At 51.8% G+C, this 16,621-nt stretch overlaps 1 protein-coding gene across 3 annotated transcripts in view; it reads right to left on the bottom strand.

The window, feature by feature from the left end:
• LOC133342300 (homeobox protein OTX2-like) overlaps nt 1-16,621 on the bottom strand; it is a 45,103-nt gene that overhangs the window by 2,371 nt on the left and 26,111 nt on the right. For all 3 annotated transcript variants that reach the window (XM_061551382.1, XM_061551381.1, XM_061551380.1), the window contains exon 3: nt 4,496-4,647. In XM_061551382.1, the coding sequence (XP_061407366.1) occupies nt 4,496-4,647 (152 nt within the window). The remainder of the gene's footprint in view (nt 1-4,495; nt 4,648-16,621) is intronic.

The following is a 16,621-nucleotide window of genomic DNA, read 5'->3' as shown; positions in this document are numbered from 1 at the left end:
TAACGGAATGCGTTGATTGGGGGGCACGGTGGTTGTCAAACCTGCGCTACGAACCCTCAGTTCGATGCCCGTTCGTGGTTAACACGACTCTGCAAGCGATACCCGATCACGTCCAAGCACCCACCCACCCCCTTCACCAGTCCGCACTGACCAGCGTGGTGAAGTATGGTCACACAGACGGCAACGACTCATGCTGTATACACAGTGGTGACGCCTTCACCCGCTGGTGGCTAAAGAAAGGCTGCAAGTTACGTTCATGCCGTAGAGATACACTAACGAATAATTAACAAAGCTGTCGGCGGCAACAGAATGGTGCCCGTCCCCGAGAGGAGTCGTGCAGCGAGCGGTGTAGAGGCGGAAGTTGTGTTTGTTTGCATATGTGTCCCGTACACTATGTTGAACTTCTTTCGCACCGTACGCAGCCAACTATGCTAATCGGAAGTGCGTGGAAAAGACCACAAACTAAACGCAAAAAGCCGTTCTAAAGAACGAATTAGTTTTCAATTTAGATGTAAAAGTGCCTAGCTCCAAGTCGCTTCCTAATGTCGGAAAGAAGAGCGTTCCAAATCGCGCGATGCAGTGGCCACCGTCTTTGTTCGATGGCCAGCCAATTGCCATTGCGAGGATAACCCGAGTTGGCGTGGTGATTCATGCTCCCTGACGAAATCTGAAGGGTATTGTGGTTCACTCGTGGCGAGCACTCTGCGTGTGTACTGAGCGCGACCTTCCAATGTATTCGTTCGGCAACCGGAAGGCAACGAAGCTCGGTATTAGTGAACCCAATGCTGCTTGGTGAAGCCCGAGGCTGTTTCAAATTGGTTTTATTGAACCGCGTGATAACTCAATGGACCAGGATAGAGTCTCGATGGCAAAAAGTATACCCGAGTTACCAAAATCACAAAAGCAAAATAACTCAAATAATTGACAACAATACAGCAAAGCGAAATCTGTGCAAAAGCAACGGCGTCACGGGCAATATATTGCAACGAGCGTAGATCGGCGTTAAATCATGAATTGCCTGTCGCGGGCAGAGATTTTTACTTTTCGCCCGAGACATGAAATGCATGCACGGCGACTCTCGCCCCGAGCGAAACGCTTCGCCGAGGCCGCTGAGCGAGCAGCCATTGTGAGGACGCGCGTCGCGACTTTAGTTCATGCCAACGAGGTCGACATTTTGTAACAAACAAACCAACAAAAACCCCTCTGAATATATTTCGCCTCGATAATTAACGTGGCCGCTTAACCGCTCTACCGTTTACAATTGTATGCCGTGACCCGTTTTAAAACCATACATCGGATAGGCGTGCAGTGCTGGGCAGGTGTGTGCGGGGCTGCTTAGATGGGGTCCTCGCCTGTAACATCGGGCACTTCACCAGCACCATTGATTGGTTCAAGCAAAGCCTGACTGCTGATGAGACACGGTAAGTCTAAACCCGTCCGGGTTGTTGCTTGTACTGAATCAAAATGCTGCTGGAACGGCGCCACTCCCCCGTTAGGCCGTGGTCGGGTGATGGAAAGTGTCAACCGGCAAAGTTGATTTTTGCGTTTCGACGTGGAGGGGGACTGGACAACGGAAGATGCATTAATCGTCGTCTTATTGTTGTTCACGTTGTTTAGAGCGTGTCACTCCAGTGACGTCACTAGAGGGCGCTCCTTAAACTCACTTCTTGTTTCATCGCCCAGCCCCCCCCCGCCTAAGTGACGGTGATAACAACCCACGTGGCACACCACGCGATTCTCCGGATGGACGTGTGGCTCACAGCAACAAGAACAACACACATGTTGGCGGGGTTTAAGGAAAGTCTCCAACGATTTCTTTCGTTGGGGTGGGGAGGAGGAGGGGGGCTGATGCGAGGATTCGGCGGAATCCACATTTTCGCCTAAAATTGTGTACGTAAAAATCGATTAACTTTTTTTTATTTAACCAGGTAAGGACCTACTTGAGCTATGTAGCTCTTTTTTAGAAGCGACCTGGCCACGAATGACAACTCAACGAAGTGGCTTATCACGTGGACATTTATAGCAGCTAAATACTCTAAACGCGTGATGTCAATTCTAAATGTGGGGGGGGGAAAACTGGAGGTCATGCGACCACGGGAGATCATGCAAACTACAAATATACAGCAGCAGCAGCAGGCGTCAGCGTCGCGATCGAACCCACGACCCCCTGTATACCAGGCGAGGTAGTTAACATCTCCTAGCCACCGTGATGATGATGAGAGAGAGAGACACGCAAACTCCAAATATACAGCAGCAGGCGTCAGGGTCTAGATCGAACCCACGACCTCCTGTATACCAGGCGAGGTAGTTAACATCTCCTAGCCACCGTGATGATGATGAGAGAGAGAGACACGCAAACTACAAATATACAGCAGCAGGCGTCAGGGTCTGGATAGAACCCACGACCTCCTGTATACCAGGCGAGGTCGTTAACATCTCCTAGCCACCGTGATGATGATGAGAGAGAGACGCGCAAACTCCAAATATACAGCAGGCGTCAGCGTGGCGATCGAACCCACGACCTCCTGTATACCAAGCGAGGTAGTTGACATCTCCTAGCCACCGTGATGATGATGAGAGACTGAGACACGCAAACTCCAAATATACAGCAGCAGGCGTCAGGGTCTGGATCGAACCCACGACCTCCTGTATACCTGGTGAGGTAGCTAACATCTCCTAGCCACCGTGATGATGATGAGAGACTGAGACACGCAAACTCCAAATATACAGCAGCAGGCGTCAGGGTCTGGATCGAACCCACGACCTCCTGTATACCAGGCGAGGTAGTTAACATCTCCTAGCCACCGTAACTCCCGACACGGGAATCTTGCGGATCCAGTGGCGCTCACTCGGAATTCGCCCGAGCTCGGCTAAGCGGGGCTAAGCGGGGCTGAGCCTGTCCCGTGCTGGGAAGGCGACCGCTATGCATGCCAGGCACGGGGTGGGCTTCTGCGGGGCTACATTCTCACAAACTGAAAAGGTCAAATTTGCGCTCGCAGTGAGTTTACTCTGCCGCCAATACCTCATTCGTAACACGGTCGGAAAACTGCGGATTTGCGAGCGCAGTGTTCATAGCAATTGCGCTAATGGGCTCAGAGTGGCGGCGTACAGCAGCAGATGCTGCGTTGTCGAAATCAGCTTGATTAAGCAATTAAACATATTTTTTTCGGCACAGAAAAATCCGTAATGCAAACAAAACCCCATCAGACAGATTAAGTGCGCGTTGTGTGCGCGGTGTGTACGTTATGCAGTTACAGTGCATTATTTAAATGTTTATGCGTGCTTGCAATCCTCCCGGATTATACGCAACGCAACGGTAATCCCAGAAATCGCGATTTTAATCCGAATAAAGTCTCTGCCCGTGTTCGATTCCCTATTCCCATCAAAGCAGCCAACAGCAGCAGCAGCCATCTTCGCGTGGAGGGGCCTCGGTCACGTGGCGACAACTCGACGAACAATGGCCGTGTTGTGTAAATAAATAATGATCATCTATTATTGGCATGAGCAGCACTTGGTCGAGAACGGCGTTCTGCGTCAACTGCACCGCCTCCCATGATGGCACCGCAACGAGATTTGCCTATTGCGGCATTCGCCTCTTGTGTCGAACAGAGGGCCCCCCAGAGTTGAGATGGCATGCTCGCCCCCAAGATCGTGCGGTAATCCAGAAGCATTTCTTTAACGGAGCTCGACTCTGCTGGCTAGAGCCACAAGGTTGGAAATCGGTCCGGAGGTGTTTTTTTTGTGCTCGCGTAAACGAACGCCGCTCGATGATGTTGGTGCGGAAAGCCAACAGGCCGACCGACTCTGAGGGTGTGTTGTGTGTTCTACGTGCGGAGAGACAGAGCGGCGGAGGAGCGCTGCGTATTCACGCGGTTTGCGTTCACCCACCTTGAGCTCGCGTGTCTCAAAGAGCGCTGAGCCTGCTCGTGCTCAGATTGTGCGCGCGCTTTTACTTGGGAGTGGTGGCGCAGCGGTGAGTGCACTGCGCATGTGAAACCGAAAAATCCGCGTACGATTCCCGGCAATGTGAAAATAAAACATCAGTAGCAAGTGTCATGCACGCCCCGAGGTTCACGGTTTGATCGCAGCGGCCGCCCCGATTAATACTGCGGCGTGCGTTTTAACCGCAATAATCCTACTGCGCGCAGTCTGCTTCGCCCACGGTGAACGTTAGAGATCCCCTGACGCCATTCGCAAGATGAGGCCATTGTGTGCCTCCGTCAAAGTTCAAAATCTTCACATTGGAGAATTACACCGCCAAATTTTCCCCAGGTGGGATAATTAAACACAACAACAGCAGCAGCAGCGACGATCGCCCCATCTGCTGGTAGACTCGTGCCCCGGTTCGCCCTGACAAACGAGACTCATCCTGGCCGCTAGAGTTCTCACTACGAGGTTACACAACGCCAACTTGAAACTCGAGCAGCGCTACGACTGCAGGACGAGGAGGTGAGGATAACAATGATGATGATGAGGAGGAGGGGGAGAAGGGTACCTGTACGCGAGACTCGGGCAGGTTGATCTTGAGTGCCACCTCTTCGCGCATGAAGATGTCGGGGTATCGCGTCTTGGAGAAGAGCGCCTCCAAGACGTCGAGCTGGGCGCGCGTGAACGTCGTGCGCTCGCGGCGCTGCTTGCGGTTCGGCCCTGTGGGGGGGGGGGAGGGGGGAGAGAGCCGTCAGTCACCACCTCGTCACTCTTCTACCGCTGCTACTGCTACGACTCCCGTGGTTACTCGACTCGTGAACTCTGCTCATCGTTGAGGACTCTCTACCAGACTGTTCCGTTTCATCCACACCGTGGTCGACCACCACACCGCAGGTCGCGACAACAACAACAACAACAACCGCCTTTCGCCACTAAGTGGCGGTGACTTCACCACAACGCTTGTGTCAGGCCATGTGCACCTTGAGGCCACGTGAAGTGTCGAACGCCCGCGTCGCGACAACACACTCACCCACCTACCCACCCAGCTACCCACCCACTAACCCACCTACTCACTCGCCCACCTACCCACCCACTTACCCACCCACTCACTTACTCACTCGCCTACCCACCCACCTACTTACCCACCCACTCACATACCCACCCACCCACTTACCCACCCACTCACCTACTCACTCGCCCACCTACCCACCCACTTACCCACCCACTCATCCACTCACTCACCCACCTACCCACCCGCTTACCCACCCACTCACCCACTCACCCACTCACCCACTCACCCACCTACCCACCCGCTTACCCACCCACTCACCCACTCACTCACTCGCCCACCTACCCACCCGCTTACCCACCCACTCACCCACTCACTCACCCACCTACCCACCCACTTACCCACCCACTCACCTACTCACTGGCCCATCTACCTACCCACCTACTTACCCACCCACTCACCTACTCACTCACCACTTACCCACCCCCTCACCTACTCACTCACCACTTACTCACCCACCTACCCACCCACTCACCTACTCACTCACCACCTACCCACCCACTCGCCACATTGCAGGTCACAGCACTTCGACGTCTGCTTCTTCCCTCGCACTGCTCCACTTTGAAATTCCCCCCCCCCCATTGTCTATTCACCCAAACTCTTACGAATATAAACTTTAATAGTGCTGTTTGTTGCTGGCAGTTTGGTGCTTTGGACGAGCGGGCCTGTGCCCAGCAACAACAAAAAAACACCGCCCTCTGTGCGCGTTGTTGCATTTGTGTAACGCTACCTGTGATCGCTGCCCCCACTTGGCCCGCGACTTACGGTGGATCAGAGGGGATATGCGGGGGGATATTTGTCTTTGTGTTCACGCGCCGAGTCGGCCAACACCGCTCGCACCAACACCGCTCGCAAGTTCGCGCGTCGAGCTACGAAAGCCGCCCGCCTGCGTTCGACTCTCAGCCACGGATAACAGAACTTGTCCTGCGTCTCCCACTGCAAGTCAATAAATAGGTGACCTGACGCGCTCTGCGCTACATTCATTGAATTCATCCAAGTGTCGACTCGTTCTTAAATGAGCGATTGCTGCGGGGTAAAAGAGTACCGGGGAGACAAAGGCGGCCAGGCCCGGTCCTGTATTAAAAGGTACTTTTGGAAACAGCACTTTGCCAACGTGGGTTATATGGGGTAGCTTTGTCTTTGTGTGTGCGCTGTGTCCAGAGAAGCCTCGCCCAATCTCAAGACTCCTGTTTTAAGGATGGATCCATGCATGGGGCTGTTTGACCACTCCCATGAATGGCGGTGTGCGTGGTGGGAGCACAATGGACGGATGAATGGGGAGCACAGGTGGCACATCTGCCGGTAGCCCGGCAGGGTATCCCATCCCATCTGGGGCTGTCCCATATGACCACCTGCCCGCGGGCTTTTGCCACGTGACCTCAAGGTGCACCAAGCTTGGCCCAAACGCCGTGGTGACGTCACCGCGAGTTTGTGGCGAATTGCTGCCTGTTGTGTGTTTTACGTACGCGGCGTGTATTTGTGTACGAGTGACTTAGTGTGTGAGTGAGTGTGTATGAGTGAGTGGGTTGGTGTGTGTCAGTGGGTTGGTGTGTGTGAGTGTGTTGGTGTGTGTGAGTGGGTTGGTGTGTGTGAGTGAGTGTGTATGTGTGATGTTGGTGTGTTGAGTGGAGTTGGTGTGTGGTGGGTTGGTGTGTGTGAGTGTGTTGGTGTTTGATGAGTTGTGTTTGATTGAGTTGTGTGTGAGTGGGTTGGTGTGTGGTGTGTGTTGGTGTGTATGATGGGTTGTGTGTATGAGTGGTTGTGTGTGTGAGTGGGTTGGTGTGTGTGAGTGTGGTTGGTGTGTGTGAGTGGGTTGGTGTGTGTGATGGGTGGTGTGTTGAGTGTGTGTATGTGGTTGGTGTGTGTGAGTGGGTTGGTGTTGTGAGTGTGTTGGGTGTGTATGAGTGGTTGGTGTGTGTGAGTGGTTGGTGTGTGGAGTGGTTGGTGTGTGTGAGTGTGTTGGTGGTGGTGTGAGTGATTTGGTGTGTTGAGTGGGTTTGTGTGTGAGTGGTTGGTGGTGGTGAGTGTGTTGGTGTGTGTGAGTGGGTTGTGTGTGATGGTGTGTGGTGGGTTTGGTGTGTATGAGTGAGTTGGTGTGTGTGAGTGGGTTGGTGTGTGTGAGTGTGTTGGTGTGTGTGAGTGGGTTGGTGTGTATGAGTGGGTTGGTGTGTGTGAGTGTGTTGGTGTGTGTGAGTGGGTTGGTGTGTGTGAGTGGGTTGGTGTGTATGAGTGGGTTGGTGTGTGTGAGTGTGTTGGTGTGTGTGAGTGGGTTGGTGTGTATGAGTGTGTTGGTGTGTGTGAGTGTGTTGGTGTGTGTGAGTGAGTTGGTGTGTGTGAGTGGGTTGGTGTGTGTGAGTGGGTTGGTGTGTGTGAGTGTGTTGGTGTGTGTGAGTGGGTTGGTGTGTATGAGTGTGTTGGTGTGTGTGAGTGTGTTGGTGTGTGTGAGTGAGTTGGTGTGTGTGAGTGGGTTGGTGTGTGTGAGTGTGTTGGTGTGTGTGAGTGAGTTGGTGTGTGTGAGTGAGTTGGTGTGTGTGAGTGGGTTGGTGTGTGTGAGTGTGTTGGTGTGTGTGAGTGAGTTGGTGTGTGTGAGTGAGTTGGTGTGTGTGAGTGGGTTGGTGTGTATGAGTGTGTTGGTGTGTATGAGTGGGTTAGTGTGTGTGAGTGTGTTGGTGTGTGTGAGTGGGTTGGTGTGTGTGAGTGGGTTGGTGTGTGTGAGTGGGTTGGTGTGTGTGAGTGGGTTGGTGTGTATGAGTGGGTTGGTGTGTATGAGTGGGTTGGTGTGTGTGAGTGGGTTGATGTGTATGAGTGATTGAGTTCATGTTTATGAGTGAGTGGGTTGGTGTGTATCAGTGGGTTGGTGTGTATGAGTGATTGAGTGAGTGTGTATGAGTGGGTTGGAGCGTGTGGACGAGTGTGTCTTTGTGTTGCTCAGGAGCGTTTCAGCGGCGAATATTTGAACCGCTCCCGGTACCCCTCCCTAACCGAGTACCCGGAGCGCTGCGTCAACATCAACACGGGGAGACATTGGCGGCGGTGGTGGCCTCAACTCCCCTTTGTGTGCCCTGCGATGTTGCTCGCACTTGCCCCAGCAGCCTGTTTGGTCTACACGGGGCCTCTTTGCCTTTGTTGCTCTCGGTTCGCGGTGTCGCTTGCGTTCGATTACCGGCCGTGGCGAGTTTCACCAGCACGCATCCTGCACCTGCGTTGGGTCCACTTCGCCTTGCATGAGTCGACTGCTGTAAACCTGCTGGTGCATGGTGGTGGTTGTTGTTGTTGTTGTTGTGTGTTCAGTAGAGTGCAGACGGCGCTGCATTGGCTACACTCGGCTGCGAAAACCTCGCCTCCTCCGCGAGTTCGAGGCATCGTAGTTGTGCTACATTCGGGATGTGCAGCTTCCTCGCTTGCCTATCGGCTTTAGCGTCACACTCCGCTGGAGGCGATTTGCCAGGTTCATTGTTGGGAGTGTTTGTTGTGTTGTTGATGCCAGGAGAGTTACAGAATGATGTGCAGCTCGTGACCGACCCCCTGCCCGAGTTCTGACCCATCAACATCCGCGCCGTCATTTTGGTGGCCCGAAACGATTCCACAACGTTGGCTTTCGAATTGTTATAGTTGTAAGCGCAGATCGGACAAATGTCATGCTTTCTACTCCTTCTAGAACGTTCTCAGGATGTTATTGCATCAGACACTTGCGCATCAAGCGACCACCATCTCCATGTGCGCGTCTTTGTTTTTGTTGGTGTGGGTATCCCCTAGGTTGACTCGGCCTAAAATGAGTACCTGGTGCGGTGTGTAAACATCGCCACTCGTGAGACAAAGGCGGCCGGGCGTGCTGCTGGCCACCCACCCCCTCGTGTGCCACAGTGCCGGCCTTCATAGGTGCTACTCGCTAACAGAACTTGCCCCAAGAGTCTGTGAAGGCTATAAAGGGGGTCTTTGTCTTTGTATGTGAACACACCCAGTGTTTTACAAATACACAACATGCACACAATGTCCTATGTCTTTGTTATAGTTTCGTGTGACCATTAGGGCCACTAAGACTACAGATACGTGACGTTAATCGATATTGTGGACTGAATCGGTGATGTGTTGTAACATTTGTTTTGTAGAAAAAAACATTACAATAAAAAGACGCGTTTTCGTTTAAAACATTTAGCAACCCTTATTATCGAACTATAATCGCATAGAACTATAGTAGTTGTCCATTGCATCCGACTTCCGAAGCCGTCGATCGTCACGTGGTCATCATCTGACGACCGAATTGACGTTGCGGATTCCCCTCTGCGGAGTGAATCAACTCGATCATCCCGCCTGCGGCACTCGCACACTCGCAGATCCTGACGTTCGCCTGACGTTCGCCTGACGTTCGCCTGACGTTCACCTGACGTTCGCCTGACGTTCGACCGACGTTCACTTAACGTTCGCCTGACGTTCGCCTGACGTTCGTCCAACGTTCGCCTGACGTTCGCCTGACGTTCGCCTAACGTTCGCCTGACGTTCGCCTGACGTTCGCCTGACGTTCGCTTAACGTTCGCCTAACGTTCGCCTGACGTTCGCCTGACGTTCGCCTAACGTTCGCCTGACGTTCGCCTGACGTTCGCCTGACGTTCGCTTAACGTTCGCCTAACGTTCGCCTGACGTTCGCCTGACGTTCGCCTAATGTTCGCCTAACGTTCGCCTGACGTTCACCTGACGTTCGCCTGACGTTCGCCTGACGTTCGCCTGACGTTCGCCCGACGTGTGCGCACCGCATTCGTCACCGATCGTCGTCAACACGGCAGGCAACAACTGTTTGGTTGAGCCCCGAATTCTAAATGCGACTTCACAGAGTCAAGTCTCATGCTCGGGTGGGACAGGCCGTGCGAGCACGTGGGCCCCCATCATTTCTGTGGGGTGTTGTCACCACGAACATCGGGTCCATCCAGCAGCTTTGTGTTTAACACGCAGCCTGACTATGCCGATGAGACCCAAGAGGTCGAAACCGGTCCGGATGTTTTTCTCGCATAAGCGCGTGCCGCTTGATGCTATGACGTCTGGGGGAAATAAAATAAAAGTCAATATACCGATAGATTAACACACATCTCTTTAATGGTATTTGAGGAGACAAAACGGGGCTCTGATCATTATTATTATTTAGCAGCTGCTTGGACACCGCAACGCGAGCGGGGCGATTGATTCAGCTGCCCACGGCTCGCTACTCTGCACGTTCATAACGCCAGTGATGAGAACATCAGCTCTCTCTCTCTTATATATATACCTAGGGTAGGCCAATTTGAGAGTCTCAGGATGTCACTTCAAAGCGGGTCCTGTTGCATTGAGAAGTTTTGCACAGAAGTCGTGAGTTTTTGCGTTGGATTTCCAAGACTATTTCTCACTCGACATTAACCCGAAACGCTGCTTGTCCAGCTTGGAGTCCGGTTTACCGGCTCGAGTACAATGTCCCCATCTCCACAATCATGCTATATATGTGTATCACATATTCAATTTAGAAAAAAAATAATAATGCGAGATCGATGTAGGTACTCTTCATCATGCACTCTATCGGGACGTGCCCTCCGTACGAGTTTACCAGCGAGATGTTTGACACAGACCGACACGGGGAGAGACACTGAGAGACGCACCCAGAGTCCAACACGGCCACACACACAGAGAGAGAAGCAGTCACACACAAAGATACTCCGTATATCCTGAACACTTTTGGGGCAAGTGCTGTTAAGGGGCACATATGAAGTCCTGCAAGGCACACGAGGGAATGGGTTTTAGCACCACGGCCGGCCGCCTTTGTCGCCCCAGTGGCGATTTTTACTACACACCGCACCAGGTACTCATTTGAGGCTGAGTCAACCTAGGGGAGGCGTACGACCGGTTCAGATAATCGTCACTGGAGTTAGGCTTGAGCCGGGAATCAAACTCGGGTCGCCGGGTTCGGAGTGCGGCACAGAGCTGCGGTGGCGAGATGTTAACTACCTCGCCTGGTATACAGGAGGTCGTCGATTCGATCCCAACCCTAGTGCCTGTATATTTGTAGGTTGCGTGTTTCTCTTCCCGTGGTTGCGTGTATTTGTCTCCGGGTCCTCCGGGTTTCCCCTCCACATTTAGAATCAACATCACGCGTTTAGAGAGTATCTGTCTGCCGTAAATGTCCACGTGATAAGCCACTTCGTTGAGCTATCATTTGTCATAGCCAGTGGGCTTTACCTGGTGATGTTTTTTTTTTTTTACAAAAAAACGAGTTTAAATAGTAACAGTGCTCAGGTAACGCACGTTAACGCCTGCCTGGAAGCCCGGACACTTTCGCTTGCCCTGCGCTCTTGACGACGATGCCCGTGTCTGCAGTACAACACCATTGAGCCCCCATCGACACTGATGACTGGACGGGAGCCGTGCGAGTCGGGCAGCACGCGAATCGAATTGAGAGCCACGCGGACTCCGTGTGAACCCGATAGCGCCGGTAATTGATTATAATTAATTGTCATATCCGAGCCGACCATAAATAATTATCACCGCGTTTCACGATTAGAGGCACGATAAATGACTTCCACTTAATTCCAATAAAATATGTATCTTTGATGGAATTCAAAGCGCGCCCAATGCATTCATTAACGGACGAAAGAGATGCCGACTAAAGACTGGGGGGCTGGAAGGGGGGGGGGGGCCTTGCCCATCTTTCTTGCGGCTTTTGCGTCGCACTCCACCGGAGGCAATTTACTCGGTTCACCGGATGACGGAGCTCGTCGTATATTTTGTCGGTGCTGAGCATTGAAGGCAAATCGATGTAGAACGTCACACTGTTGAGTACAAACCAATCAACCTCCGGCTTGTAATTTTGGGGAACGAAATTTTAAGGTTTATTTTTTATTTTATATTTTTTTAAAAACGTATATTTGTTGCACAATTTAGCTTTCAACCGCTTGTAGAATAAATTAGTTATTTCGCTCCAGTAACTCGCGCGTGTGTGTACAGCAATGTGTATTTGTAGGGGAATGTAATTAACGGAGGGATGTACACGTTCATGTATAATTCGGCCAATCGATTTTCCAAAACACGTTTAAAAAATACAATTGTAACCCGAGTGAGTTTAATCTGTAAACTGTGTACCATTCTCTCCACTTCAGCACTCTAACCAAAATAATCGTAATAATTGAACTCGGCTGTCATGAAGATTATTTTGCTATTTGCATTCATAAAGGACGCGATTTTATCGGCTACTTAGTGCTCAGCTCGGCACACACACAGAGCTCGCGAGCGGGTGGTGCGTCTCGATCAGTCAGCCCATAACACCCCGGTTCTGTCCCGCGACCTCCTGCCAGCATAGAAAGCCTTCGACACTCGACGTGATAGCCTCACCGTACACCTAGCCTGGCACCAAACGCTGTTGTGAAGTCGCTTCCACTCAGCGTCGAATGGCGGCTATTATTGCGGTTGCATGGCAGCCAAGTTGAGATGATCACGGTTTAGCGAGATGCCTTCATCCAGCAGCGGATTGATCATGGCTGGTGATGATGATGACGATGATACACGCTCTGATGTACAGAATAGGGATTCTGCACACGATTTCAGCTGTCCTTGTCAAACTAATATTGCCTCCAGTGGTGCATCGCTACAGTTGAATGAAGTCGTGCTGCGCTGTGTAGATGTGTACGGCTCTTTCGGCTCACGTCTTCACTGTAACACTATACGACTGTTAACTTCGATATAATTTAACTCGCAGTGAGTTTTAATTTTGGTGGCTTTTTTTGCTCGAATAATTGCTGATTTCATTGCGATAACGCGATTTGGGAAATCAGTCACGCCGATTATATACAGCATTGAATCTACATATATATAAACACACACACACTCACGATTAGCGCACACACACACATATATAAGCATCATAAACGTTTCTCGCCCCCACAAAGACACGCACAAAACAAGCATTCAAGAAGCAGTGATAATGGCACAGAGAGACACACACGAATCAACGCGTGTCTAAGTGAAGTGGAACTCGTCCGTACTTGGAACTAGACATCCAGGAGAGGCACGGTTGTGATGCAAGTTTGAGTAACCTCGAATGCAGCAACATCCAGACGTCAGCCCGTAAAGTCTGCGTACCACTGCGTGATTGACTCTCCGTGCCACTGAGTGATTCACTCTCCGTGCCACTGCGTGATTCACTCTCCGCGACACTCACTAGAGAGCGAGAGAGGAGAGAGAGGAAGTGAGGAGAGAGAGGAGAGTGAGGAGAGAGAGGAGAGAGAGGAGAGTGAGGAGAGAGAGGAGAGAGAGGAGAGAGAGGAGAGAGAGGAGAGAGGGGAGAGAGAGGAGAGTGTTTCTCACGCCGCCCCGTGACTGATACCAATCAGCCTCTGCGTCGTTAATTGTTAGTGGCCCGAATGGCGATTGTTATTGTATCGTAGAATTTGTACAACCTCATGAAAACTATAGACTCGACTTATGCGTGCATCCAATCTCAGCTCGCTAACCCGTCGACAACGTGGATAATTCACATCACTCCACGGATTCATCTTTGCAATGCGTTCACAAACGTCACGCGCACTGCGGCTTCACGCCCTCTCTCTATCGATCAGCGCACGCTACGGAGCTGAACTGCACTCTCTCTGCAAATGCAAAGTGTAGCCGGGGTGGGATTCGAACCGGGAAGTTTTGTTTCTCGCAGGCCCCGATGGAAAGGCAGTGGCCCTCCGTGCTCGCGACGACGCAATTGCGCTTACGTAACCCAACTGTGGTTGCGTGGCGATGCCAGCGAGTGTGATTCATCAGCGCATACCACCAATCCCCACCACGTACCCGCAATCCACGTGTACACAAAGACAAAGATCACCCGCATAGCCTTAACAGACTGGTGGGGCAAGTTCCGTTAGCGAGCACGTGAATTCCCGCACGACACACGAGGGAGGCAGGCGGAGGCCAGCACCACGCCGGCCGTCTTTGTCTCCCCAGTGACGATGTTTACACACCGCACCGGGTACTCATTTGAGGCCGAGTCGACCTAGGGGAGGCCCAGGACCGGCTCAGATAATCGTCACGGGTGTTGGCCGTGTCGCCGAGTTCGTAGCGCAGGGCTCTAAACGCTCCCCGCATACATAACGCGAAGACGTACAGAGACAAAGATCCCCCGTGCAGCCTTTAACAGAGCGTTGGGGCAAGTGCTATGAAGGTCGGAACGGCGCACCGAGGATGATGGACAGTGTTCCCAGCGGTGATGTTTATTATGCACCGACCTTATTCGAGGTTAAATCGACCTCGGGGAGGCTCAGGACAGCTTCAAAGAGTTATGCATCGCTCATGTTGGCCGTGAGCGGTAATGGAACTCGGGTCGCCGGGTTCGTCGCGCAAACCACTGCGCCACCGCTCCGCACACGTGTGCTAGGCAAGCGCAAAGTCACACACACACACGCGTTGCATCGAGCGCTTTCAGATGCACTTCTGCGGCCGTCTGGAACGCTCTTCCTTCCGATGTTAGGAACCCACTGGAGCGATGCACTTTTAAATCATCTCGATTGAAAACTAATTTCTTTAGAACTGCTTTTTGTGTTTAGTTTGATGGTCCCGGCACCTCCGATTAGGACGGTTGGTAAGGTACGGAGAGAAATATGTTCTGCATCCATGTAACACACAAATATACATAGGTGTATGCCGGAAACGGTAGACATATACACACGTACACAAATGCATAAATGTAACAATATCATGTTTTAAACTTACAGGCTCCGCGCGCGCCGACAAACACGTAGAGACGTAACATACACGCACACTCACACAAGGAAGCATACTCAAATACACACTCACAAAGCATCCGTACACATACACACTTACACATGTACACATTCGCACGAGTGAACAAACACAAGTACAAAGACAAAGATCCCCCGTATGTCCTCAACAGAAGTTTGGGGCAAGTGCTGTTAGCGAGCACCTATGGTGGCCGAAACGGTACACGATGGGGTGGGTGGCCAGCACCACGCCCGACCGCCTTTGTCTCCCCAGTGGCGATGTTTACACACCTGCACCAGGTACTCATTTGAGGCTGAGTCGACCTAGGTGAGGCCCAGTACCGGTTCAGATAATCGTCACCGTTGGCCGTGAGTGGGAATCGAACTCGGGTCACCGAGTGCGTAGACGCTGCACTACCGCTCCCCACTACAAAGACAAAGATCCCCTGTATAGCCTAAACAGACTGTAGAGGCAAGTGCTGTTAGCGAGCACCTATGAAGGCCAGCACGGCACACGAGGAGGTGGGTGGCCAACACCACGCCCGGCCCCCTTTGTCTCCCCAGTGGCGATGTTTACACATCGCACCAGGTACTCATTTGAGGCTGAGTCGACCTAGGGGAGGACCAGGACCGGTTCAGATAATCGTCACTGGGTGTTGGCCGTGAGCGGGGAATCGAACCCGGGTCGCCAGGTTCGTAGCGCAGCACGCTAACCGCTGCACTACCGCTCCCCACTACACACACGCCCGCACTTACACACACACACTCACGCCCGCACTTACACACACACAGGCTCGCACTTACACACACCCCGGTTCGTACGCGTCCCTCTCAGCGTAAGCGATGAATGGTGCATTGCACGCGGAGGCGAGTTGTGATTGGCTGAGGAGGTGATGATGGCTTCTCCAGCATCACGGAGACGAACATACCAACAAAAATAATAATAAAATAATTAACAAAAAATTCACTCCGTTTTTGAAAGATCCGAGGCTGGGCACGGGAGAGCCACATTTTAACGAGACCACAAACAACACAACACGCACGACGTAGCACCAATACACATGCATACAAAGACCTGGTCGCGTTACATGAAGACCAACATGAACACAGCATCTAAAGATAGAGGAGCTCACGCCGAGTGGGAAGTTGTGATGGTGTTTGAGTCGACACAGAATGACACACACAGCCGTCTCCATGGAGAGTGGGTCTCGCGTGCCGGAACCAGAGAGTGTGCAGTGTGTGTGTGTGTCACGAGTGTTCTCTGTGTATGTGTGTGTGTCAATAGTGTTGTGTGTGTGTCACTAGTGTTCTGTGTGTGTGTGTGTCACTAGTGTTGTGTGTGTGTCACGAGTGTTCTCTGTGTATGTGTGTGTCAAAAGTGTTCTGTGTGTGTGTGTGTGTATCACGAGTATGTGTGTGTGTCACTAGTGTTGTGTGTGTGTAACGAGTGTTCTGTGTGTGTGTGTCATTAGTGTTCTGTGTGTGTGTGTCACGAGTGTTCTCTGTGTATGTGTGTGTCACTAGTGTTCTGTGTGTGTGTATCACGAGTATGTGTGTGTGTCACTAGTGTTCTGTGTGTGTATCACGAGTATGTGTGTGTGTCACTAGTGTTCTGTGTGTGTATCACGAGTATGTGTGTGTGTCACTAGTGTTCTGTGTGTGTGTCACTAGTGTTGTGTGTGTGTCACGAGTGTTCTGTGTGTGTGTGTCAATAGTGTTCTGTGCGTGTGTATCACGAGTGTGTGTGTGTCACTTGTGTTGTGTGTGTGTCACTAGTGTTGTGTGTGTCACTAGTGTTCTGTGTGTGTGTGTCACTAGTGTTGTGTGTGTGTAACTAGTGTTCTCTGTGTGTGTTTCACTAGTGTTCTGTGTGTGTGTCACTAGTGTTCTGTGTGTGTGTCACTAGTGT

This window comes from Lethenteron reissneri, chromosome 14 (assembly GCF_015708825.2).
Source record: "Lethenteron reissneri isolate LAM-NWPU_2019-01 chromosome 14, ASM1570882v1, whole genome shotgun sequence".
NCBI lineage: Eukaryota > Metazoa > Chordata > Hyperoartia > Petromyzontiformes > Petromyzontidae > Lethenteron > Lethenteron reissneri.
Note: the sequence above shows the minus strand (reverse complement) of the source record. Positions and strands in the feature narration are given on the sequence as shown.